Consider the following 27,718-nt stretch of genomic DNA (forward strand, 5'->3'; position numbering starts at 1 on the left):
CTTCTTCAAGATGGCGGATTGAGTTCACTTCTCACTGTCATGTGACATCTTGCTCTGCCTGGTGAGCTACACGTGTGTATGGAGAGGAGAGTGGGCATTTCTTCATAGTCTCTCTGGGACACTATAAGGGTAAGAATGGATAGGGTGCTTGGGGGAAATGATGTGAGATATTTTGCTAATTAATAATAATAATACTTGGTACTTTCATTAACAGATATTTGAGGAATTCATAGCCATATTTTTGTATAAAGTATCCTCACATGTTTCAGGCTGGTAACAATGGGATTTGTAGTCCACAATATCTAAAATGTAAATGCAAGAATGACTGCTTTGTTACCTTAATTCCTTTGCTAAGGCTGACCTAAATTAATGTGCGTAGTCCCCAAACTCTTAAAGAGTTATTCACAAAAGTGAGAATTTAAAGGGAATTTCAAATTAAACACCAAAATAGCCAAATTGGAAAAATTCCAGTTTTACTACGTTGGTCTAAAATTTTGGATTTACTTTGAATTCTCACCTTAAATAACCCTGTTAGAATTCCTACCCCCCAGTTTTAAGCTTTACAGTATAATTATGACTGCACTGGTTGTATAAAACATTATAATAACCACACTAGGTAGGTAGTGTATTATCCACAACCCGTTACCGCAACACACCCAGTACTACTCCGCAACAATCATACAAATTATATGAAAAAAAAATACCGGTACTCCAGGATTTGGTAAAAAAAAAGAGAGGTTAGTTCATCTTTATTCTTACAGTTCCAGGACTGGAACTGTAAAAATAAAGATGAACTAACCTCTCTTTTTTACCAAATCCTGGAGTGCCGGTATTTTTTTCATTATTTATACTTTATGTGACCAGAGCACCAGGTATTTATTTTGTTAAAGTTGGAGTGCAGGAGCCTTGGATTTTTATATATATATATATATATACACACCAAACAGCAATAGCGTTGAAGAGTATATTTAAAATAGTGAGTGGTGTTTATAAAATAGCGCCATGTGTTTTAGATTTCATGCACAACCATAAATACATACCAATGACATAAAATCCCATAGGATTTGCTAATGTTAAACATTTACTGGAGAATCTTTAATGTTGGAAAATAAAAATATACATAGTGTAAAATCATACAAACATAGGTAAGAAATTGTGTATACTACACACATACAAACCTGAATCGTTGACACGTGGAACAGTGCTAAAATCGGATTGCTGTCCCTCTAAACCCACTCCGATATAGTCTGCACAGGAGTCCCGATATTCTAAACTGTATCAGGTCCAGATCCCGCTAGCTCCAATGGGTTTCTCAGAGATATCGCTGGTGTCCATGAATCTTCTAGAGATGTCCAGAGATCGAGTGAGAGGAATGCAGGTATCACAGCGACCGGTTTCTTTCCCAGCAGTACTTTGTCAAGGAGAGCTACGTGGTCCAATTTTTGGGGACGAAATGGGTCGGAGTGATTTCTCTCACTTGAGGGGGAGCGAAGGAGCAGAGGGACACTATAGGAATACAGTTTTGTTTTCATAGATGCATATCTGTGAACACTCACCTTCCTCTATGTGGCTGATGGGAGTTGACTAATAATACTTAGAACACAACTTATTCCAGTCTGTTCTTGCTGACGTCTCTCCTCCCAACCTCGCTGCAGAAGAACCATGTTTACATCTAAGCTGCTAACCCTGGTCTTGGTTGTCCAGCCTCCGAGAATTCTATTGGGCATGAAAAAGCGTGGGTTCGGTGTTGGTCTGTGGAATGGCTTTGGTGGTAAAGTGCAAACAGGAGAAACAATAGAAGAAGCTGCAAAGAGGTGAGGAAGACAGTGATGTTATCCATTTTTGGCAAACATTTCCTGTTCCTATAAACAGGTTAATGTTTTTGGCAAACATTAACCTGTTTATAGGAACACTCCAAGTACCATAACCAGCGCAGGATTTTGGTAGGGTTTGTCTTCTTACCTGGGTTGCGTCAGGCATGTAAATAGACAGTTTCCTTACAATTTGACTTCTTAACTGGGGTCCACCTAGACCTACTCTCTGCAACTGCAATTGAAAGCTTCCCTTGGCCCTCCTGAGGTCGGCCCTGCACTGCCAGGCTTAGTTCGGTGGAAAGAGCTTCTGGCTGCCATGAGCCAGGGAGTGGTGCCCAGAGGAATTCAGTTAAAAAATCAGACAGGTAGCAAATGGTTTGACTACATATATTCGGCAGAGGCAACAGCCCTACTGGCACCATACAGTGTACTATAGTGGTTTTGGTGCTTGGAGTGCTAGTTAGGGGCTAGAAAAGTTTTATAAATGACAGGAACTGTATAGGCACCATAACACCTTCATTGAAATAAAGCGGTTATGGTGCCCAGAGTCTCAGGTGCATTATCACCTGAAGGGGTTAAACTGTGAATGTTGATTTAGTTTTAGGACCAGCAACTAAAATGTCTAAAGTAATAGTTATTCCCCTTTTTTTTGAGCAGCGAGATTATCTCTTAACTGCAGCTCTCTTTAGGACACCCTGGGAGATCCTCAATAATGAGTCCTATGACGCAATTGACGTGCTGAGCTAATAGAATGCTCCTAATAAAAAAAGTATTGAATAAAACGCTTCTCTATGAGAGCCGTTACCCTTTTTTTTTTTTCTTTTTTTTGCGTGAGCACTCAAATCGTGTCTTGAAAAGGACCCTCTCGGATGTCTGACTGAAAGCCAGGAGGTTGCAACTTAAGATATTTTGAAATTTTAAATTTTTTTTTCGTGAAATCAACACTTTCTTTTTATAAAATAATAAAGAGGGGACAGCCAGTTACCCACTAAACCACATCAAAAAACTGAAGTGGTTTAGGGGTCTGAAGTGTTCTTTTAATGTTTTACATGTTACACACTATAATCACCCGTACAATGACATCAGATTGCAGAGAAAGGGGTTTTAGATACATATGGAGTCTGACATATATTCCTAATATATATTTATTTTTAAATCACTTTGTGTTGTTAGGGAGCTTTGGGAAGAAAGCGGTCTTACAGTGAAGACTCTCGAGAAAATTGGTGAAATTAAGTTTGAATTTGTTGGCAGCACTGAACTCCTGGATGTACATGTGTTCCGCGCAGATAACTTTACTGGTGAACCTACCGAGAGCGATGGTAAATACTTATATAGGTATTTGTGGCTGTGTATATAATGAAATATTCTCTTTAATGTATACTGATGGGAACAAAAAAGTTAATGCATATTGGAGGAAAAATATTAAAGGGATACTGTAGGCACTTTAGAGAAAAACTCATCCCTAACTTTAGTATGTGACCGAATCTACAGCCATGTACGTGCACCTTGGGTCAGATAGTGTTTGAAAACCTATTTAGTCTCTATGGTGTTCCCTGCTTCACTACTTGTGCAGTGACATCATCAGACCAACTAATTGTCCCATTTGGCTGAAGGATCTTGTCATATGCTAAAGGTAAGGATGCATTTTTCCATTTATATTTAATTTTTTACATATACTTAAATCAACAAAGAATCCACTTCCTTTCAAAAACGTGATGAAAGGACCGTTATATTAAAAATCGTGTTGAGGTCACAGTTGTCATAATAAATCTCAAAAACATATCTCATATGTAGCTTTATAATACAACAACTCTTGGGATTGAGTGCAAGGAGCAGTTCTGGAGCAAAGTTCTTGAAGTCGAAAAGCCACTATCAAATTAGAACGTTCCTACTGATTGCACTTACTTTGTAGAACTTTGTCTCAGAATCTGAATTGAAACACACCACTTCCCTCCGTAGTATCAATTAAGCTCATTTATTCCATTAAGAATATGTTTTGACTTTGTGTTTAATTCACAGAAATGCGGCCTCAGTGGTTTGACTTAGAGAAAATACCATTCGATGGGATGTGGCCAGATGACATCTATTGGTTTCCTCTTCTTCTCCAGAAAAAGAAATTCCTTGGCTATTTCAAGTTTGAAGGCCATGACAAAATTCTCAACTACACCTTGGAAGAAGTTGAAGATGTTTGACAACAAATTCAAGGATAATTATACTTTTCCATACAACCCATCCATTCAAATGAAGATCATCTTGTATGTGGAGCACCTTAATAGTTTTTAGAGTTAAAATTTTAGTTTAGTTTTATTTTACATAAAATTTGACTTAGTCTGTAAGCTCTTGTTGGACCTGGATGGTATCCCAGACTATATGCACCCTGTACATACTGTTATCGAGCAATTTGACAATAGTTCAATTGAATACATCAGCTAAACGGTTTCAATGTCCCCAGTGTGTTACTACTAGAGATACCGAATACCCTTTTTATTTCACTTGTGGTCATTTTGTTAGTCAGCGACGACATGCCTTCTACTATTACTACTGAGGGTTTTGGTGACATGACAATTTTCACAGTAGAACCTGGGTTTCTTCAGAACCAGAAGTTGACTTCATACATTTAATTCAGCGAATCCATTGTCAATTTCTTGTTTTATATTTGTGTTTGAAGGTTTAGGTTTTAATCTAATTAAATACAAAATGGACAAATAAAAGGAAGGTTTGAACATTTTTTTTCAAATGTTCCCCAATGGATCGTGACACAGAAAAGACCCTTTACACTTGATAAATCTAAAAAATATATAAAACTGTTAATGGTACCATGAGAAACATAATTTGTTACATTGTCAGTCAGTTTGGCTTTGTTTTAACCCAGGTATTGGGTGAGTGTCCTAGAATATCTTCCAGGCCTGTACATTGTAGTAAACTTTATACTTTTCTAAAATTTCTTGTGTGTTTTTTTTTTTTATTTAAGATATGTTAAAACAGATACTGAGGGCTTCTTTCATTCAGTTTGTTTTAGTTGCATTGTAATCTTCATTGAAACAAAAGCAACTATGTTAAATGCAGCCTTTAAAACCCATTCCTTTATGCTGTTTTTATATAAACACATAGAAATACTATTTTTTGATTAGTATTCCTGATGCCACAACTAATGCAGTTGGCACATAGTTGTTTTTACTGACTCTGTATAGAATTTGTATAGTGCCATTACATTAAAAAAAAAATGCAGTTTTTCTATACTTTCCATAAAGCTAATGTTTTCCATCCCCCTTACTAGTTTTTCTTCTCTGTACAGTTTCTAGTTCTGCAATATCCTTCTTTAAAACTAGTGCCCAAAATTACCCCACATATTCAAGGTGGGGGTCTTATTAATTTATAAAGAGGGAAAATTATATATATATATTTTTATACACAAAAGCAACTTAATAGCATTTGCCATGGCAGACCAACATAGCATAATGTTGCATTGTTTGTCATCTAGGATTGTTCAAGTCCTTTTCATTTAATGTATTAATGGCTTGTAAATTTCCCAATTCCAAAATGCACGGTTTTGCATTTATCTGTATTGCATCTCATCTGCCACCTGCCTGCCTAGTCCCCCAATTTATCCAGGTCCCTCTGTAGAGAAATTATATCAAATTCAGACTATTTTCTTACACGTGTCATCTGTAAACAGACACATGACTTTCAATGCTCACGCCAAGAAAATGTATAAACCGATTAAAGAAGTGAACCCACTCCATTTTTGTCCAATTTAAACATTTTCCATTTACAACTACTCTCTATCTTTAAGCTAATTTACTGTCCAATAACTTTTTAACTAAATCAACTAATTTCAGTTAATAGTACTTTTTTGTGTGTGTAATTGTATCAAATGCTTTAGCATAATCCAAGTAGATCATTCACTGGTGTGTGTATTATATATATGTATTTATTATGAAAGGGTATAGTCTTTAATGGCATATGTTAAAGAATGCAGTGTGTGTGGATACAGTGTATACATGCCAAGCCAACTGCATTGGTTGTGGCATCAGGAGTACTCCTGTGCTGCCCGACAAGTAATCAAACCATTTTCTACCAATTTGGCACTTACCTCGGTATCCTAGAAAATTCTGATCTGGCTTAGTGCAGTATCTTCAGAGAGGAAGTTACTACTTCATTAGTGCCATCACTTACATGTGTTTTTGGACAGGACACATTTGTAGGATAGTGCCACTGACTCGTGATACTATAACCAGTAAAACGGTAGTGGTTTTGATGTTTTCTCTGTAGTATTGCTGAGTGGGTTTGTGGCAAAGAGCAACCATTTTCTGTACCATTCAAAAACCTTTTAACTCTGAATGGAGTGACTGCCCCGGAGGACTCCAGGTACTATAGCTACTTCAATCAAATGAAGCTATCAGTGTTTCGGAGTGTCCCTTTAAATCAGTGCCATGTGCATCTGTAAAAGTATTATCACTGCATGGCACATTGGTGGGTCCTGGGACAGGGCTAACTAATGAGTTGTGGAGGCTATGTAGCTGTACCACTTTCAAAAATATACTTACTGTATTTTTATATTAAACTTTGACAACGCATCTAATGTCAGATACTGACCAAACAACCAGCATTGAGGATCAGTAAAAAAAACTGTTTGCGCACACGGATTATTCTTTCATATATTTTATTAAATACTTTATGCATGTATTACTAATAGATTTACATAAACACATAGAAATACTATTTTTAGGATTATCATACCATGGCAGCATTTTCTCTTTGGAATTTGAACTGTGTCTCTATGCAATTTGCCCATTAACCAGTGCTAAGGTGTGTCAAAAGTCAGATCTCATCCATATACCTGTAAGAAGGTCAATATTAGATATATTTCTTAGTTATGTAATAAACCAATACGTGCACCTATAATACTTGTTACACTAACCTTCACCCATGTTAAGGCGGTACGGTCACTTAGTTTTGTTTTTAATAAAAATAGAATCTTGAAGAAAAAAATATATATATTACTACCCACCCCAGGCACCCGCATACAAGCAGAGAGATCATTGTCACAAAGAAAGGGGTGGCTAAAAAAAAAAAGTAATGACTGTCACTTTAAACATCTTGCAGGTATTTGAGTGGTTCTTGACTTGTGATTTACCCTGTATCATATGACCAGGGCAATTTCCAGTTTAAGTTTCTATGGCTAATTTTAAGAAAAATGTCAGTAAATAATTGTTCCCTTCAGCAGCAATACAAATTGCTCTTTGTAATAAAATGTTCATCATTGTATAGTACTTGCTTATAGACATTCAATTTTAGTGATTATTACATAATACCGACAGAATAGCTTTTATTGCTGGAATATATTAAATATGTTCTCTCAATATTGTATATTTAAAGAAAGACAAACATACTTTGATACAATGACCTATTGAGGTCTAAAAGAAGAAATATATATATATATAATTTAATTTTTTTTAGATATTGTGCAATATTTATAGCTTGCAGAGACAGCCCAACAAATGTCATCTAGAGCTTTATAGGTCCACTATAGGTAGTACTGAGCAACAATAAATCAGGCTATTAGATTGCAGCAGACTTTTTTGTGAACACCACTTTAGAAGGCTCCTAGGAAAAAGTCTAAGATCCAAACATGGCATTGCTCCTGTCTGGCCAAAAGTGACGCAAGCTGTGATTTCAACCGCTCTTAAAGAGTGTAAGAAAATAAAAGCCACACATTTTATAAGCTAAAGTTTTCTAAATTCTCAAGCAAAGAAGATACTTTGCAAATGTTGGGCCTGTCCGGTGTCAATCACCACCATACACCGTTGAATGCCGATTAATTACTTGAAGTTAGCTCATAGATTTTTCCAGTGAATTCCAGGAAAATTATCCACAACTCTGAATAGACATAACACTTTTGATCACAAATATGCTGCAAATGTTAATATGAATCAGTGTTTTCCATCGTCCCTTTAAGGACCGTGTACCGATTGTGCAGCACTCCCATGGAAAGAATAGGTTCCACAAACTAGGGAGAAGGGTTACAAAATCTTCCTATTGGCCAAACCTGCAGCCAATGGGAGATAGAAATCCCTATCCATACCTTTCATTGGCTGCCAGTGGTTTAACTCGAAGAACATACACACTCTTCCAGTTTTATAGTTTGCACTTAACACTTCAGCGGTTCTAAAAGTTCTTAAACTCATTAGCATTTCCAGACAACGTCCAGCACAGGATCCCTTGAATCTTAACTGATCAATCTCTGGAGATGTAAAAAATGTTTTAGACCAGATGTAGATTATATGTAGCCTTATTCTAGTGGAGAGATTAAATCATGATTCTGGTTTTAAGCAGTTGATATAACAGCCTAGTAAGCAGCGAAGCCCTTAATTTTTTTTTTTTATAGTTATGTATGGTGTGTTAGGTGGGCATAAACTATTTGAAAAGAACTACAATTTATATGTTTCCCATTAATATTGCTGGCCATTGGCAACTCACAGAAGACGACACGGCTAAATTCAGCTTAACACTGATCTTCTTAGTCTGGGCTGAGGTTCCAGGCTAATTACTTCCTACTGAACCGGTCAGTGTAATAAAGGGAGACTGTTGCTGGCACATGGTTGCATCAAAGATCTGGTGGTCGTGATTTAACATGCATCCTGGCCCCATAGCAGATGGGATTTTTAATGTAATCATCCAAGCCGCTCTATGATCCTCTTTGCAACTGTTCGATTGCTGGGTTCTCCTTGTTGCTCAGACTTCAGAATTAGAACAAACAAAAGGTTTTTTCAATATGGCACTAATGTACACATATGAAATCCAAAAATGTGCAAACAGACCTGGTTGAAGGCAGCACTGAATGTACTTACCCAAAGAATTGTGCAGAGTACAGTTTTATCTAAAGAAATGCAAGAGTGCAAAATACCAGGCTCTCTCCCAAAAGCACATGAATGCCAAGGCTTTAGTGTCATTAATTCCAGCATTACAAAAAGAATGGTCCTGTGATAACACAGATCTGTGTATTAAATGTCCCAGGTTTAGTTTTAGCAACCACCTCAATCAGCTCCTACGGTGTGAAAAACCGACTTTCCTCTGGGGAAAGGGGAGGAGTGGGTAGGCAGTCCATTCCCACATAGAGGCAGTTCAGCTTGGGCTTCAGTTCATTCCAAACATTAGTCATCTACAAAAGAGAATAACAGCCACAATAAACCAATCACCACAATTAGATGTAAAACAGTGTGCTTATTACATCATAAACTATGTAAAGTTTACAGTAGCATGCACACAGAACACCCTATTACCAGCAATGAAGGTCAGAATCCTGACATTCTCAGTATATGATATATTTTTGATTAGAGGCTCAGTTGTGAAAATCTTTAGCAGAATCTTAAATTAAAAGGAAGAGCTGAAAAGCATGCCACTTATTTGTTAAACTATACTCACTTCCCAACAGTACTAGCAAACTGCTAGTAACCCCCCTAACCTCAGACTAGTATGCCACCAACTGATTACCTGACCTTTTCCTCCAGAAGGTCATTTCATTTGGACACGGGTATGCTGAAGAAGCAAATGTATCAGCATCATGGGGGGGGGGGGGGGGGGGGGGAGGGAGGGGGCTGCTTCTGTGTTCTCCCAGGCAGAGACAGTTTTGTCAGAGGTGGTCAGCAGCCCAGGACTGAAGTCAACTTAAGAAATCTACATCTACAAACCTCAAATTATTGTGGAGCTGGACCAGAGGTAAGCATTTGCTAAATAATGGAAATGGCTATGTTCACTTTTAAAAGAACACTCCAAGTACCATAACCACTACAGCACTCTGTAGTGGTTATGATGCCAAGAGTGCACTGGCACCATCACCCAAGTCACTCGGCCGTGTAAATGGAAGGATTTAGCAGGTGCATCGCAGGCTACACACTTCTGCTATGTAAAAATCACATAAAACCCACCTCTTTGTGACCCTGGATCTGTGAATTCACAAAAGCTCCAAGTATGTGGGAGGTCAGCGGCAGGTAGATATGCATAAGCTGGGTTTCTTGGTGCAGACAGTACAATGAGAAGTAATTTCGAAGCTCCATAACCATGAGGGCATTTTCTTGCTAAAGTAATAGAAAAAAAAATTATATATGAAATGAAAAGATGTTTAGATTAACAAAATTAATGCATATCTTCCACAGGGTGAGAAAAAAAAAAAAAAAAAAAAAAACAAGATATGAATTAGGAAGATAATTGAAAACAAAAACCTCTGCAATGCGGGATTCCAACTGCTCCACAGACTCTCCTTCCTTATTCTGCACAGTCGCACTGATCATCTGCTTTTTCATAAGGCTGTACTTGTGCAAAGCCTTCTGGTGTTTGTGCAATACACCCTTTTCATGTCTTTCACACAGGTCCTTCGGAGACGAAATAAGAATATATATATGAATAATCATTATTCTAACAAATACGAACTGTGTCCTAATTCTACAGTTTCAATCACTTGATACTTTTCAAGAGGCATACTTCACCATTATTGCAGTTAAAGAAACACTCCAAGCACCATAACCACTACAGCTCACTATGGTGGTTATGGTATCAAAAGGTCCAATATCATTAATTCTATTGCATATCTAATGAAAATACACACAAACAAAGCACAGCTTACTTTGTAGGACTGGAGAAGGTCTAGGAAAAGATTTAGCTTCTCAACCACATCGATTTCTTCAAGTTTACCCTGTAATACCACGTAAAAACTGTTAAAGTAAGCATACAAATGTGTAAAATTAACCAAGTTAACCATTTTGTTTTGTTGCATAACTTTAGAGTATATATATATATATATATATATATATATATATATATATATATATATATATATATATATATATATATATATAAGGAAGGCTCCTCTCCGGGTTTAAAACAAAAATGTATTGATACAGTGTAAAATAACCCTTTAACCCCTGTATCACAACTGAACTTTGAATTCTAGGTGTCGTCTTGCTTAGAAATGCTTCAGACTTGAGAAAGGGAGGTTCTCCTGAAAGCTTGTCATTAAAAAAAAATCTGTTAGTCCAATAAAAAAGGTATTACAAGATATTCATTTTACCTGCTTATTTTACTTTTTTTTTTCCTCTTCTAATAATGGCTAGCTATTACTGAGCCAAATCCATTTGTTTAGAAGGCTAAGGTACACTCTATGAAGGCCCACTAAAGTCACCCAGACCATTTCATATCAATGAACTGGTCTGGGTGCAGCAGCCCTGCAATGTTAAACATTGCCGTTTAATAGAAATGGCAATGTTTAGATTGCAGGGTTAATTCCGCCTCTTGAAACTCTGTCCTCTTGGAGGAGATCACGGAAGAGGTAAGCAGGCATGCTGACATCTTCAGAGGCAGAGTAGGTGGTAAAGGAGTCAATAGGCACTGGAAAGGAGGTAAGCAATCTTTATTTTAACTTTAGTTTTTAGCAGCAAAGTGGGGTGGACAGTGCTCACAACAATATACAGGAAATCTCTAGTCAGTCCCCCCCCTCCCCCCCAAAAAAGTAGTTTTTGGCACCGTAGGTTCCCTTTAAAGGGATTCTCCCAGATGGAGATGGACCATTATCTCATATAGTTAAATGACTCAGCCAAATGTGGTGCTCAATCAAACTTTCTATAGAACTACTGGTCTTGAGCCCATAGGTTTTGTATCATAGGGATTTCTGGGAGAGGTCACTCATCTGTTCCTTTCTAAAGTAGAAAGCTGATATGTCTGTGGAGTTGTTGCTCAGTTATGTACAGCAGTATTTTGTAGCAAAACTAATACGTTAGTGAGTAGGAGGAACAAGCAACATAGGTGGGCTAATGGACCCAAACAAACCAACTTAAATAAATAAATTACCCAAGACTGGGAGACCTCCTCGTACCATAACAAGTTAGTCTTGATGAATTAAAATGCCCAGAGTTTTCCTTTAAAATGCCCTGCCTACTAAAGCCTCAGACCTAATTATAACATATGTACCATCAATTAGAGTGTACAGGAAGGGAACCAAGCATATAGAACATAAACTGCACAGAACAATCTTACCTGCTGTGCTGCCTTGTCAGCAAGGACAGCAAACTCTACAGATAATCCCTTTAGTGCTTGCTTCAAAGCACCCCATGTGCTCTTATCGAGAGCTGCCCAGGATGGCAGTGGAGTGGTATCTGAGCCAAGAGCACTAGATAGAATTCATGGAAAGAAAAAGACATTAAAAAGGTGAAGCTAGTCATTGCAACTCCCTAACAGAGCTCATTCATGTGATTTACAAAAGTTACCTTCTGGGCTTACCACTCCCATGTTGTACCTTAAAAATAAAGCCTTAATGCAGTGAGAGGTTTAGACACATCAAGACTTGCAGATGTCCCATGGTTAGTCATTGATGTACATTATTTACAAAACTGGGATTCACTGAGAAATTAAAGGAGCTGCTAACTGTAGCCCATAATACTTGCACTTCAAATTACAGAGCTGGACAGTTTTTCCAGACAGACTATTTTGTCCATAAAACTTAAAGTCAATTCTTTGACTAGTTCTCTAGATAATGGAAAAAGCACTCATGCCTTGGATGTACTTGTATGATGAAAGCAGAACTGAATCCATGTTGCTTGCTTAAAGGGACACTATAGTCACCAAAACAACGTTAGCTTAATGAAGCAGTTGTGGTGTATAGATCATGCCCCTGCAGTCTCAATGCTCAGTTATCTGACATTTAGGAGTTAAATCACTTTGTTTATGAACTCTAGTCACACCTCCATGCATGTGACTTACATAGCCTTCCTAAACACTTCCTGTAAAGAGTTATCTAAAGTTTATCCTTCCCTTATTGCAAGTTCTATTTAATTTAGATTTTCTTATCCCCTGCTATATTAATAGCTTGCTAGACGCTGCAAGAGCCTCCTGTATGTGATTAAAGTTCAATTTACAGAGAAAGCCATACGATTTTTTTTTTTAATTAATTACGTCTGATTGAAAGTGAAACCATTTTGATTTAATGCAGGCTGTGTCAATCATAGCCAGGGGAGGTGTGGCAAGGGCTGCATTAACTCCTAAATGGCAGTGAATTGAGCAGTGAAACAGGAGAAGCATGATCTACGCACTAAAACTGCCTCATTAAGCTAAAGTTGTTTAGATGACTGTAGTGTCCCTTTAACAGAAGCCTTTTAGGCACAGCAAATTAGAATGAGAACATTTGGTAAAGGGGGATGTTATATCCTGGAAGGTGGAGGGTGTCATTGGTACACAGATACAGAGCGATAAGACTATTAAAAAGAAATTAAAACCATTAAGAAATTGTCATGACGTGCGTGTGACACAGTAGACAATGTCAGACATCTCAGGGTGGTACCCTTCAATATCTACTGATATGTATGCTATTGCAGTAACAAACTAACTCATCTTATTTCCAGCACCGCACTGGTCTCATTGTGGCTGGCTCTGGCTCGTCGGCGAGATCATCAACTGTGATTTTAGTCAATCAAATGCTTTCTTATAGGAAAGCATTGGGAGGCTACCGTGCACGTGCGTCAAAACGCAGCGCTGCGCCAGTCAGCATCTCCTCATAGAGATGCATTAATTCAATCATCTCTATGAGGAATGTTCATCGTCTACATGCAGTGCGTGGAGATGCTGAATGTAGGAAGTGACAGCCACTAGAGAGCATTTTAAACAATACCTTCTCTCTGAAAAGGCAGGGCTTCACATTACAAAGCCTATAGAGACATTCTATACTCACCAGAACAACTGCAAGCTGTAATTGTTTTGGTGACTCTAGTGTCCCTCTAAAGTACAGCTGACTATCCGGTTCAGAAACGCATATATATTGTTTAAGGAGAACGCTGGTTCAATTTACAACACAATTATACTCTCCAAGTCAAGATAGTGTATTGTAATAGTTGTTTATCAAGTGTCCAAAAGGTGATGTTCTGTGAATTCCCAGCCCTATTGAATTTATGCAAAGTCTAATTCTTATGCGTGTCTGTAGTAAGATGTAGCCCCCTCTGTTTCCCCCACCCTCAATCCCTTGTAACACGCAAGGCATCAACACTACAGCTGCTGCATATTCCACCTCAGATGCATACGGTCTGAAAGGTGTACATCTAAAAGTTATCATATAACCCGGTGTGTTAGCCTTGCTATTAGACAGTAATTATCTCTTCATTTAAAATAAAGAAACAAGTTCTCCTTAATGTCTGCAAAGAACGGATATAAAGATTTAACCACAAGACCAGGGGACAGCAACCTATGGCACGTGTGCCTTGAATGGGACTCAAGGTTGCCAAAGCCAAACAGTCCCAATTGGACTTCAGATCTCTGCTATTGCAGACAGAGTGGCGATTGCAGGTGGTGAGGGGCGATCCTCAATTTACGCATTGCAAAATCTAGCACAGCTCCTGCACTTGATCTGTACCTGGCCACCCCGATCCCCGCAAGACCCCAAGGGAAGCCAACCACACTGTTAGATATACACAGAATAAGCCTCCCCCTCATACAAATAATACAAACAGCCCACACAAACAAAACACACAGTCCCCACAAACACAACACCACTGACAATCAACATACATGCACACAATATTTCACACAAGCAGCCCCCATACACAACCCACATTCATAGGTATAAAACCCACAAACTTCTCATGAACGTATACTGTACAATATAGCAGACAACATATGCACAGATACAACAATAACATCAATAACATCTTGACTCCAACACAGTGTATATAATAAATGTTAATGAGGGGGTTGTCTCTGTCTATAATTGACCATATAGGTCTATGGAACATATAAATGTAAGGGAGGGAAGTTTATTAATTCAGAAAATATACTGCTTTGGGACCAAAATGATATGATTTCTTTGTAACATGCTATTGATGAAAACTCGAGTTAAAAATACAAAGTTGAAATTAATTTATTTTAGTGCATAAAAAAAAAATGATCTGTAATAAATATTACTACCTTCCAATCACCTCTCGTTTATGCAATGAGTATTCTTAGATTGGAGAAACTTTGCAGGAGTATTTGGGATTCAGGAATCTATTCCATCTTTGTAAATAATTAAATCACGTTCTTTGATGATACAACGATACTTTATGTACAATCGCCTATCTCACAAATAAAAAAATAAATAAAAAACAGACAATTTCTGAACTAGTGGTGATATATGTATACAACTGTAGAACACACAAATTGTGTATTTTTTCCCATCCTCCCAGACAGACTAGACCAAAACATGTGGATGAAAGGCAATTTGTGAAACATCTGTCTCCTTTTAATGAAGCAAGATCAAGCTCATGGGGATAGTGGCCTATTTGTGCGGTTAGAAAAATCCCATATTATATCAACAACTATAGGTCAGAGGTCGTGTATCTTTTTTTTAATATCCATATTTAACCCCTTAAGGACCAAACTTCAGGAATAAAAGGGAATCATAACATGTCATGTGTCCTTACGGGGTTAAGCAAAATCTTCCTTCCAAAAAGCAATAATAGTAATTCAATCATTATACCTTAGCTCTTTTCCGAAGCCCAGGAGGTCAGTAGCATTGTCTATGGCCCGTGCCGCCATCCTCTCAGCTCGATCTCGCAGTTTATAAAAGCTGTTATAGATGTTCCGTATGAGCTCTCTGCTGGCGGCAAACTGAACTTGGATGTCGCTCGGAAGGAAATCCTGACAGCACCCCAGCAGACGACAGAAAACCATGAGAAAGTGTTTTGGCTAGTTCATTAAAAGTACATATAGCAAATTGCTAAACCACACACAGTCAAAAATTTTTATATAAATTGGTTTTATAAAGAACAATTGAGGGATAAGGTTTTGAACATCAGCAGGATAATTCCATAGCATTCCATGGTGACTGCTCAACTGCATTTCATATACAATTTCCGTAAATGTTACATGTGTAGTTTGTCTTTGCAGACTTATCAGGGCACAATTATTTTGATAAAAGGGTTACCGTAAGCACCATAACAACATCACATCACAAAAGGTAACAGTGTAGAGAGCACCCTGCACCTGGTCTCTCTATAACTAAAATAACCCATTTAGAATATAGATCCAAAATAACTAAAATATGGGAGGAATGGGCAAATCAATTGGAAACAGAAAATGGTAAACCCTAAACGTTGAAAACCTAGAAAGTATCACATGATGGTATGATGGAATATGATGGCCATGATTTGGATTGTAATGATATTGGAAAAGGATTTTATAATGTTTATTCATACACAAAGTATGTAATATTTCATTCCTGAATAAGTGGAAAAGAAAACAATACAAATATTAATAAAAACTAGAATAACCTAGAAGTGCAAGGGCTTTGTAAAAACATTTCTGCAATTATAAACCAGCCCCCCTGGCTCTCAGATGTCAATGAAGGAATGCAATCCACCCGGCTTGTTTTTATACAACTTTCTTTGTCTTGAGTAGTATTTTTTTCATGCAAATAATGGTGTATGATCTGGGGAGTGGGGCTTAAGTCAATTCCTGCAAAATTTACATATCTAGAACTTCATGACACTGGCATTCCCTTATAACTATTGTGAAAGGGGGTCTCAGGTCTCCATTAGAAAACAGTATTCAGGACCAAGATTAGTAAATCTTATTTCTTCCAATCAGTAAATGCTTCAAAATCCGAATTTAACAATAGAAGAAGTACCTTGGCTTGAGCAGAAATTTTAGAAGTCATGTATTCATCTCCCACTCCACGAATGGACTCACGCATTCGGTTCTGTATATCCTAAAACAAAAACCTTTATTAGAATATTGTAAAGCGCTACGGAATCTGTTGGAGCTATATAAATGGCAATAATAATAATAATAATAATATCCCATATTGCTTCACTTATTATACAAATGAGCAACAAATAGATATAACCAACAAAGGATTTCATCTAGACTTAGAAGCATGCTGCTGCTCGGTTTTGTGGTGGAAATCGGTCTGGCTGTATAGAACTAAGCATTATCACAGCATTAAATAATTATGCTAAAAATTTCTCAGTGATTTCAAGGAACCTTCTACACAGAAAACAGCTTTAAACTCAATTTTTCAACGATTTAACACCAAATTAAAACCAATCTACCAGCTGCCCATTGCAAGTACAGTACATACAAAATTTAGCTCCTTGTGCTCAGCTGTAGCATACTATACAATTCTTAAGGAAAAGTATTAAAAAAAAAAAAAAAATTGTATGAAAAAACAGACTAACCTGCCCATTATATGAAAGAAATATATTCACTAGTACATCGTCCCAGAAAGAAGGGTGTCTGGCAACAAGGTTAACAAATCGTTTCAACGCTCGCCTGCGTGATTCAATAAACTCACGGTCAGCTGAAAATATATACATGGCTTTACTTAGAGGGAGATAAGAAGAATTGTCACACATTTAAAAATCCTTTGTTAAGCACTTGTCAACAAAAAACAAAGGCTACGTGGGGGCAAATCACATGCATATTATGGAATCTTATGCATTTTGCTAATTTTTTTTCCTAAGAACCAAGACCCATATACACTGAATATATAAATAAAATAAGAATTACCAACCTATCACAATATTTTACGGTAAAAATTGCAGGAAGTGGAAAAAAATAATACAAAAACATCTTATGTAATAAAGTAAAATGTAGACAGATTTAAAGCATCTTTGACAATTAAAAAGTTCTATGATCTTCAAAAATGACGTTATTCTCCCTCACGCGAAATGTTGAAAAATGCAGTTGTCTCTTTTGAGCCGCTTCTCTCCTAGAATTATTACAGTTGCTCTCGGAGTTCCCATCAACAGTGATCAAAGTGTGGCATATGCCGGAGATGACAGTACTGTCAAGAAGTTCACACACATTAACGTATTTATATCCTTTTCTAATGACTGCAAGGAATAAAATAACTACCAGTCTTCGTAAAGGGTTTCATCTCAATGACGGACACAGAAATCCTTATAGTTTTGATATGTCAATTTAGGAAACGCTTTGAAAAGTATTTTTAAGGTTCTCTTTACATGTTTTTTAATGGAAGTTTTTTTTTGTGCTACATGCCCTTCTTTTGCAGATCGCAGCCCAACCTGCCCTGTAAAGTCCAACGACACATCAGGCCTAGGAACACGCAGGCCATAACCAGACACGCCAGACTGTTTAAAGCCTGGAGGAAATACTCACCTCCCTACATAAACGCTCCTCCGATTGTGGAGATGTGTCGGAAGAATAATAAATTGCAGGTGATAACTCCACAGGAGCCTAGAGATATCAGCAGGCTCCTCAAGTAGGCAGATGGGTTCCGTGGCAATGGCAGCTTCCAACGCCGCTTCTGATGCAGAGAGCAACCTAATGGAGGCAAACACTGGCTACATTCACACTCAGCTCTCAACCTCTGACACAGGTGATAACCCCAGGCTGACGCCTTCAACTAAACAAGACATCACTGACTTGTATGACAGAATTAGATAACTATTCAATGCTGATATAGTAGTGGTGAAAATTCAAAATCGAAATCTAGGCGGTCACGGCCCAGGTCAAAGCCACCAAAAAGGACGTGATCGACCTCAAACAGGGTCTTACAGCCTTGGGGGAAACCGTTCAGCACTTACAAACAGCACACTCATCTCTATCACTCCGAGTTGACACCATGGAGGATAGGAGTCGCAGACAAAACATCAAAATAAGGGGAGTAGTGGACGCAGAGTTCCCAGAGGAACTACCACACTTCCTAAAAAGGCTGATTGCATCAGTGCTACCCACCAAACAAGCAAAGCTTATACAACCAGATGGGGCCTACAGGATCACCAAGTCCCCCAGGGCTCCAGCTGGCACCCCAAGGGACATTATAATTAGATGTCAAACCTTCACAGACAAGCAACGTCTTGGAATCGCATTTACTCACTTTCTTCCAGGATATAAACCGATCCATGCTATTGTGGTGCAAAACCATGCAGCACATCACCAAAAAGCTGCAAGAAGCTGGCCAGGCATATAAATGGTCCGCACCCCGCATGCTGCAATTGCAGAAGGAGTGAAAAGCATATAAAGCAACAACTCCAACTGAGGCCTCAGTATTCCTCTCAGCCCTCGGCCTGGCAGAGACAGACATCACACTAATGAGGTCCAAGGTCATGCATACCTGGGACGTCCCCAATGTGATACCCTTTGTACCTACAAGAGGCCGTGAATCGGGGACATAAGCAGGACTGTAATAACTTACCCAAGCGCACATGCCCCGGGTTACCCCCCCTAACTTCCGCTTATCGCTGAATCACTAAGTGGTATTACGTTGTCTGAGCTATAGTTTTACTTATGTTTTCATAGTTTAAGATTTACTTATCTAAAAGTTTATCTTGGGCCACACACGAGAACAAACATTCGCCTCCCATCCCTCCCCCCCCCCCCCACCCCCTTGGTCAGGGGTATTACAATGCATAGGTGGCACCATCTACCCTCTTTTCGGCCACAATATATTTGCTTTTTCACCACACTCACTTGATCAGATATCTTGACCTCATATATATGGCCTGAAATATACACCTCTAACACCCTGCCGGGTGGCTTACCTGTATTGTGCTAACAAAAAAATTACAAAAGGGTTCAATTGGTGCCCCGAACAAAGTACGTACCCAAGGTGGTTGACATTCGACTAACCGCAATGATAGGGTATCGCATCTTATACAAAACCATCTTTCACCTATACTAATTACCGAGATTGTTTTATTTTCATTTAAGTATTTACTCTTTATGTTGTGACCAAGCTGAATATTCACGTTAATCACATTCCTGTATATGAATTTTTTTTTTAATGAGTGGTATAGGCAACTAGGATACATGCTCTCCGTTACAGTCCTGATAATACAAACAGATCGCAATGATTGCAAGCTTTTCTGTTAATGTCACTTGTATCTACGTTATTGTTGACTGAATGAACACTGATGTATACTTTAAGTCACGTAAACCTTGCTCCACTCAAAAAAATAATTATTTTTTTTAACCCCTTAAGGACCAAACTTCTGGAATAAAAGGGAATCATGACATGTCACACATGTCATGTGTCCTTAAGGGGTTAAAAGAATTAAAAAGTGTTTTTGTTTTTTTTTAACCCCTTAAGGACACATGACGTGTGTGACACGTCATGATTCCATTTTATTCCAGAAGTTTGGTCCTTAAGGGGTTAAAGTGTATATTTTCATAAAAATGTTGACTAAATTCATGTATTAACAGAATGTATTTACTAAGAATTATAATTGAAATATCTATTGCAGAAGGGAATCTTTTGCTTTAGCTTGACCTAATGGTTGCCAGATTATAAATGCCCATAGGGACACAGGTATGTATCAAAAAAAGATTTACTCTTACCCGGAGGACTCCTACCACTACTGCTGCAGTGGTTATGGTGTGTACACAAATGTACCAACAATTACTTCACTGTACATAACTCTCCTTCCTCCCCACACAGTTTCTGCATGGGTTGCCAGAACAACCAGTCAGCTTCCAATAAAGGGTAGGGTCAGAGAAACAATCCCGCAAATCCTATGACAAATTGTTACGGTGGCCGCTCCCATTGTCATATAGATAAGGGTTATTTTTTTATTAATAATAATAATCCGAATTGGCGATTTGATATGTAAATATCCTTTCATAGTTTCAATAAGTTTAGAAAAGTTATAGGTTCACTTTGAACACTTTAACGTGACATATGCACATAAACCCACAGCAGCATAACCCCGCCCCCTTTGCACATTCTGCTACTTTTTTAAACCATCTCCTTGGCAGGACATATGCATTTCAGCCAATGAGAGAGCGCTGTGAGCCGAGCTGAGGATATGACTCCGTCCCACAGCCAATCACTGCTCTCTTATTATCTGTAGCATTTCATGTTACGGGTAGCAAAACCAAGTAACTTGTACAGAGAGAAAACACATCATGAATACGAGATCAATATCTATCAAACGCCCTTAAGATGCGTTAGTGCCAAGTGTGCAGGTAATATTTAGAGAGCAGCAGATTTTCGACTGGCACAGCTATCAGTAGTTCATCCTGAGAGCCAAATCTACATACCGTACCTTAACAAAAAAAAGGGAAATGTGGGGGATGTGGGAGGGGTTATACATAACTTTACAGAGTCTAGCTAGATAATATACAGACCATAAGAACACAACTAACACAGGTACGAAAATGCAAGACAATACCTCCAAGCATTCTTTTCGGTGGCAGAGACGGCACCATACGGTATGGATATTTCTGCAACAGCATCTCCTGGAATACCACAAAGTCATTATACCGTCTGTACACGGAAGACTTGAAGTGCTAAAGAAAAAAGACCAAGATTGGGAAGGTTGGGAAGGTTAAAAAAAAATTATAAAAAGACTCGAGAAAATATATATAGGCCTCTTGATATGGTTCTATAGAATAAGATTTTTATTCTTTCACTGCTGTAAAGGAAATAAAGCACATAAATAAAAGAATCTTAAAATAATTAGATTTGGCTTACAATGGACACTACAAATACCATAACAACTTGTGCTCCTTGAGTGACAATCTAGTTTACAGTTTTATTCACAAAACTGAAGGACCTGTAACTAAGGTGACAGCAGCTGAGGAGGCAGATCGATTAATGTTATGTAATGGATGGAACTGCTGCTGAGTATGAACTACATATCCCATAAACATCTTTAAAAGGTGTGGTTACCGGTATTTGTTTTTCCCCATATATTTAAAAGGAACACTTTGGGCACCATAAGAACTTAATTGAGATTAAATTGTTATGGTGCATGGAAGGCAGGCCCTGGGCTCCTTCTTACATTCAAGGAATTAAATCGGTTTACGAATGGTTTAACTCCAACGTTGTTCAAACATTGTCCGTCAGCTCTGCCTCTCATTCCCACGTTCAACGAGGAAGCCTCATTAAATAAACATTTTTCTCATGCCGTTGTATCAAAGGATCGCTAGTGGTAGAGATAGATAGCTGAAGCTCTCAGCCTATCACTGGCACACTGTCTCAGGATTCCTTGTTGTAAAATTAAAGGACACTATAGTCACCAGAACAACTACAGCTTAATGTAGTTGTTCTGGTGAGTATAATCATGATATGCAGTCATTTTCATGCAAACACTGCCTTTTCAGAGAAAAGGTGTTGTTTAGATTGCCCCTGGGGACACCTCCAAGTGGCCACTGGAGGCACATCCTGGCTAAGAGCTGCACAGTAGGCAGCAGTTCCGTTCAGCATCTCCACACTCTGCATGGGGACGCTGAATTTTCCTCATAGAGATGCATTGACTCATCGATTGGCCAAAACTGTCTGGCCCGCCCCTCGCCGATTTTTGGGGGAAAGCATTGGCTTGGCTAAAAATCGGCAATTCTGATGATGTTACTAAGGGGGCGGAGACAGCACCAGAAGACCTGCGCGGCCCTGGAAATAAGGTGAGTTTTATTAACATTTAAGGGACTTAAGGGGGGGGGGAGGGGGTAAAGCCACCTAAACGTATGTCATTTTAATAATATTTATAAAAATGACAATTTATTCCTCAGCTTTATAGGGCAAGAAGCGTCTGTAGGGGTCCTTTATTCAAGTTACAAAAGTGATGCTATAGACATCTATTTATAATAAATGTAAGGCGGGCATTTTCAAAACTAGTCTTCATAAAAAAATTTTTTTTTTAAATTATCATTTCCACGCCAACTCCAGTTGCCTTCATTTCCCTGGAGGGGTGCCAGGGGCCCTGAATGATCTAGAGGAAGACAAGGCCAGTACGTTTATCTCGATCTATTCCACTGCAACATATCCAAGGCTCTTGGTATCCCGTTCCTAAAGAAGGTACGTAAGCAATTCAAAGGGAATACAATTGCACGTGGAAAAAATAAAAATGGAGCCAATATAGTTCAGCTGCTGTTGTACAACAACCCCGTTTTGCTTTCAAGAAAGGGGCAAGCTGGGATTGGTGGAAAATAACATCAAATTATTTAACCAAGAAAGGTGCATTTGTGCACCAGTTTTCAAGCGCATACTAGGTTGCAGATGTTAATACCCAACTTAATGGTGCTCATTTCATTGATCTCAGATGGATAGAAAGAAGAGCAAGCCTTGCCTGGAATTGAAATTACAACTCTGGTATGCTGCTTTATTAACCACTTAGCTATCTCTCTGGCAAACTAGTCAATAAATGAGTCACCCGTAAACTGGATGCTTCCCCACCCAGCACATAACACATGATTCGTCCAATGGGTCAAACTCACCGAGCTTGAAACCTCATACTCCACATGCTTCAAGAACAAGCCTTTCTTTTCTGGAATAAGCTCCACTTGCACAGTATCATGCCCAAAGAGCTCCTGCAAGGTATAGTTTAGTATCATAGGGTTCCGTTCCGTCCCCTGCATTCTGGAACAGTCTGGAAGTTTCTGCTCATTCAAAGGACGCTTTGGCAAATCTGCAAGAAGGAAGCATTGCTGGATGTGAGAAGGGAGCGATCAACAGACAATAAATGGGAGCTGGAATGCAGCCATTGTTATAGGAAATGAAGATTAGAAAACACACTCCTGAATTATCTCCCTAACAGTGTGTTGGCAGCAAGCTACTGTTGATGTTTAACAGGAAAATTAGTGAAGCATTCAAACACAGGTCAAAGTTTGCATTTACATACATTCAACTGCAGCTAATAGCTCCTTCCAAAATGCTGCCTAATCAGATTTTTATTTTAGACAGCTTAAAAAAATATATTTTATATAAATTTAAAAGAGAGCCTACTGTTTATTAAAATTGTGTTTTTGGCAGATGTATTTCCTGGAATCAACGTCATTTCGGGGCTGACTTTGCAATTTCGACTTTAGTTTTCCCCTCAGGGGCTCATCACAATAAATTTCTCTGCAAGCTTTTGCAAAAGAAGAATACCACCTCTTAGCATAGCAATATAGCCTCAGGTTGATCAATATGTACGAGCTAGGCAGCAATGGCAATGTGACTTTCATTACAGAGTTCCATCTCTACGATAAATTCCAGGAGCACTGAACATGGGCTTGTGCCATGGAATCTGTACAGGATATGCTGCTCAAGTGGAAAAATAGCTTGAGTTCACCAGAGTCCAGATAAATCAAGCTGACAAGACAGTAGTGATGACGCGACACTTCCATGACTTTCCTGTTTTGTGATTCCCCCCCCATTTTTCCCTTTTCTGCTCGACTGTATTTTAAATTACAGTATAATAATTCAAATAAACAAATGTATATATAAAAAAACAAACAAAAAAAACCCGAGATTTTAAAACACATTTTTTTAAAATTGCATGCCTGAATAAAAAACACCCAGCAGAGCACGCAAATCTAACTTTGCATTCACCATTAGCAATAGTGGCATATTAGGGGGTTTGAATAAGAAACCAAGATAAAGCATTTTAAAACGGACTGAATATTATAGAATTTGGGAACATTACAATTCCTCTTTAATTTGAAGGCTTTCCGCCATGTTGGAAGGCTTAATTTAACGCTCTTCGCTTTTACGAAGCACACAGTATTCCTTTAACCTTTAACTACAGCTTGTTGTAGTGGTTGTGGTGCAAGGAGTCGATGGGTGCCATCCTCGTTTGTTTGTTTTTGTAAAATGATTCTCACACAGGTGGAGAGAAAACACAGCTTCCTTGGCACCCACATGCCACCCCTTTGGCATCCAGAGATTGTTTTTCCCCTTTAAAGGTTTACAATTGTATTTTGTAGTGGTGCAAAATAGGAAAAAGGATAAAGGGTACATGTCTGCCCCGAGTTACTCAATAAAATTGTGTATTTAAAGCGAGTTTCACATTTTAGATGAACTAAAAACACATTTTCACAATCTGGCTATTAGGACCTCAAATTTGAAATCCATTTGAAAATCCTTGTAATTTAATAGCTGTAATGTACAACCGTAAAATACTACTACTATCTAATTCAACCATTCCAAACATCACATTTGTATGTGTGTCCAAAGAAGAAAACACAAAGCAAATTATTTATTATTGTTGTCAAAAATATTTTATAATCTTCTTAATAAAAAAATAAAACGTAAACCCATAACTGTATGTATAAGGCCACTTGCCCCTTTACTGAAGTCTTATGATCTAATTTAGGTGAGAATTCTATTAATATATTGTATGACAGTTCCTCTGGAAAGTCCAGTGCTGTACAGAACATACTTTCATTTTTTGTTGTACACTACTCCTTTTTGTACATCTGTACACAGTCTACTTAAGTAAATGCTAAAGCTATAACAAATACTGACCTTCCATATGTTCATAGATCCTGACCAAATGGTGGATGTTTACACCAATAAACCTGTGTGCTGGACTACCGTGCCTAAGTGACTTAAAGGTGAAATGCTTAACCACAAGAGAGAGCGATCCTGAAATCTGTGCTTGTTTCACGCACAACCAGTTCTGCATTTCGAGTTAAGCAACAGAGTGAAGCTGTCCGATTGGATAACAATCAGCCAGCAAAAACACTGCGTCTATTATAATCATCCTCTTTTGTAGATGAGTGGGTGTTATCCACAAATTATACATAATCTTATGACTCTTCTTTACTCACGAAAAGTCACTGGCTTCCTAAAAGAAACCAGCAGCTAATATTTAACGTGCTGCTGGTAAAAATGACACCGCAATTAAACAATGTGAAAATTCATTAAAAAAATAAAAGAGAGAGAGAGAATTTTTTTTTTTTTTTTTTTTTAAATGTCAAAACACATGCCAACCTTTCTCCACAGCACTGTACAATGAGTTCACAAGAGGAGCTTACAGACAGCAAATTTGTGGAGCTACATCACTTAAATGCTGCATGATTTAACAGAAGCAGCAACAATGTTTTTATTATCATATTGATAACTTCCATTTTTTTTTATGACTCGAGAAAGTCCACCCATGCTCTCAAATAAAGAAGTGAGAGAGCCTTTCAGATGAAGCAGGTACCTGTATGACAGGCAAATATCATACAAGTACTTGTACAATCAAAAGGAGGAATATCAGCCTCAAGGGATGCATTAATAGTATGTTTTACAGAGAGTTGACGTTATAAGAAATTGAATGCAGGGAGGGTACACAAAGGACCTCTTTGCACCATAACCTATGCTAAAAAAAATAAAGTACCGGTATTACTTTTTTAAATTTATCAATTAATTTATCCATTAAATTTGCTTGTAAGACTTGTGAAATAGCCAATATATAGACTTCTAGCAGGCATAATATATATATATATCCCATCCCTTTCCACGCAGACAGAATGTCTCATATTACATCCTATCTAATCCGTATAAAAATACTTTAGATCACAGATGCATATGCAATAAAACCTTATTGATTCTATTATTTAGACTAGTTTTATAAAGAACGCTAAACCTTTTTTTCTCCCCAAATCGCTCTTTTTTGGGGGGGGTTTAATCAATAACTATAATAGCAACCACATATAGTTTTCCAGTAACTTAAAGAGCTGGTTCAGAGTTTAGCAACAGCATGTTGCAAACACAGCGTAAAGATGTCTAAAATGATTTATAAAAGCAGTTGAGGTGAATGTCTAATGCCTAAAAGATAAGGCAATGATTGTTAATGTCTGGTACCCACTATTCTATGCAAATCAGTGATTGGTAAAGTCTGATGCCAAATAGTATGTTAGATGGTGATTGTCAGTACTTGGTGCCTAGAATTAATTACAAAATCAGAGATTAGCAGTGTTTGGTGCCCATGATTATATGCACAATAGTGAATGGCAATAATTGGTACCTTGGTATCAATAAAAGCAGTGGTTGGCAACAACTGGTGACTACAATTTCATATAAAGAAGGGAATATTTATGAAATCAGTGACTGCCAGTATTAGGAGCTTGAATATATCTATATAAAAACAGGTAATGACAGTATCTGGAATATAATCTATATAAAGCAGATAATGATGATGTTTGGAATATAGCCTATATAAAGCAGATAATGACAGGGGGATATGATAGAAACATATAAATACATAAAGGGAATCAACACAGTAAAGAAGGAGACTATATTTAAAAAAAGAAAAACTAACACAACAAGAGGACATAGTCTTAGAGGGCGAAAGGTTTCAAAATAATATCAGGAAGTATTACTTTACTGAGAGGGGAGTGGATGCATGGAATAGCCTTCCAGCTGAAGTGGTAGAGGTAAAATGACCACTACACGCACCCAGTCCACTTCAGCTCAATGAAGTGGTCTGTGTGCCAGGTTCATCTAGGGTTAACCCTGCCTGCTGTAAACATAGCAGTTTCACAGAAACTGCTATGTTTACGAATGGATTAATCCAGCCCCCAATTTAGTTAATGTCAGGTCCTGGCTGACACACAGTGTCTCTGTCTGGGGGTTCTGGCTGACACACAGTGTCTCTGTCTGGGGGTCCTGGCTGACACACAGTGTCTCTGTCTGGGGGTCCTGGCTGACACACAGTGTCTCTGTCTGGGGGTCCTGGCTGACACACAGTGTCTCTGTCTGGGGGTCCTGGCTGACACACAGTGTCTCTGTCTGGGGGTCCTGGCTGTATCTCTGTGTGGGGGTCCTGGCTGACACACAGTGTCTCTGTCTGGGGTCCTGGCTGACACACAGTGTCTCTGTCTGGGGTCCTGGCTGTGTCTCTGTGTGGGGGTCCTGGCTGTGTCTCTGTGTGGGGGTCCTGGCTGTGTCTCTGTGTGGGGGTCCTGGCTGACACACAGTGTCTCTGTCTGGGGTCCTGGCTGACACACAGTGTCTCTGTCTGGGGTCTGGATACTGAGAGCAGGTATAGTGCAGACACAGGCTCCCCATGACGCTGCCCTACGTCACTCCAGTACACAGCGCTACCTCTGGGAGCCCACGTGACTCCCCAGCACTCACCTGCACTCGCTCCGCTTTACACGCAGTCAGCATTGCATTCAAGGCCCCGTCATGTGACTGGCCACGCCCCCTTGCAGCAACGTGACTTCCTTCACTTAGT

At 38.5% G+C, this 27,718-nt stretch overlaps 2 protein-coding genes across 6 annotated transcripts; one reads left to right on the forward strand and one right to left on the reverse strand.

Moving 5' to 3' along the window:
• Positions 1-4,257, forward strand: NUDT1 (nudix hydrolase 1). Of its 3 annotated transcripts, none has more exons than XM_063428925.1 (4): positions 1-61; positions 1,656-1,814; positions 2,988-3,133; positions 3,834-4,257. In XM_063428925.1, the coding sequence occupies exons 2-4, from the start codon at positions 1,663-1,665 to the stop codon at positions 4,004-4,006; spliced, it is 471 nt and encodes a 156-aa protein (XP_063284995.1). In that variant the 5' UTR covers positions 1-61; positions 1,656-1,662; the 3' UTR covers positions 4,007-4,257. The 3 variants fall into 3 exon arrangements, with proteins under 3 accessions (XP_063284995.1, XP_063284994.1, XP_063284996.1); XM_063428924.1 differs by having other exon boundaries at positions 6-129; XM_063428926.1 differs by having other exon boundaries at positions 6-129; positions 3,066-3,133.
• Positions 4,258-4,908: 651 nt separating this feature from the next.
• Positions 4,909-27,718, reverse strand: SNX8 (sorting nexin 8). Of its 3 annotated transcripts, none has more exons than XM_063430430.1 (12): positions 27,619-27,718; positions 23,007-23,197; positions 20,963-21,080; positions 17,006-17,127; positions 16,456-16,536; positions 15,307-15,467; positions 11,844-11,976; positions 10,438-10,506; positions 10,037-10,186; positions 9,743-9,892; positions 6,555-8,976; positions 4,909-4,950 (listed from the first exon to the last, which is right to left on the reverse strand). In XM_063430430.1, exons 2-11 carry the CDS (start codon positions 23,145-23,147, stop codon positions 8,863-8,865), a joined length of 1,239 nt encoding a protein of 412 aa, XP_063286500.1. In that variant the 5' UTR covers positions 23,148-23,197; positions 27,619-27,718; the 3' UTR covers positions 4,909-4,950; positions 6,555-8,862. The 3 variants fall into 3 exon arrangements, with proteins under 3 accessions (XP_063286500.1, XP_063286503.1, XP_063286502.1); XM_063430433.1 differs by lacking the exon at positions 27,619-27,718 and adding an exon at positions 23,704-23,896; XM_063430432.1 differs by lacking the exon at positions 27,619-27,718 and having other exon boundaries at positions 23,007-23,280.

Source organism: Pelobates fuscus, chromosome 8, assembly GCF_036172605.1.
Source record: "Pelobates fuscus isolate aPelFus1 chromosome 8, aPelFus1.pri, whole genome shotgun sequence".
Classification (NCBI taxonomy): domain Eukaryota; kingdom Metazoa; phylum Chordata; class Amphibia; order Anura; family Pelobatidae; genus Pelobates; species Pelobates fuscus.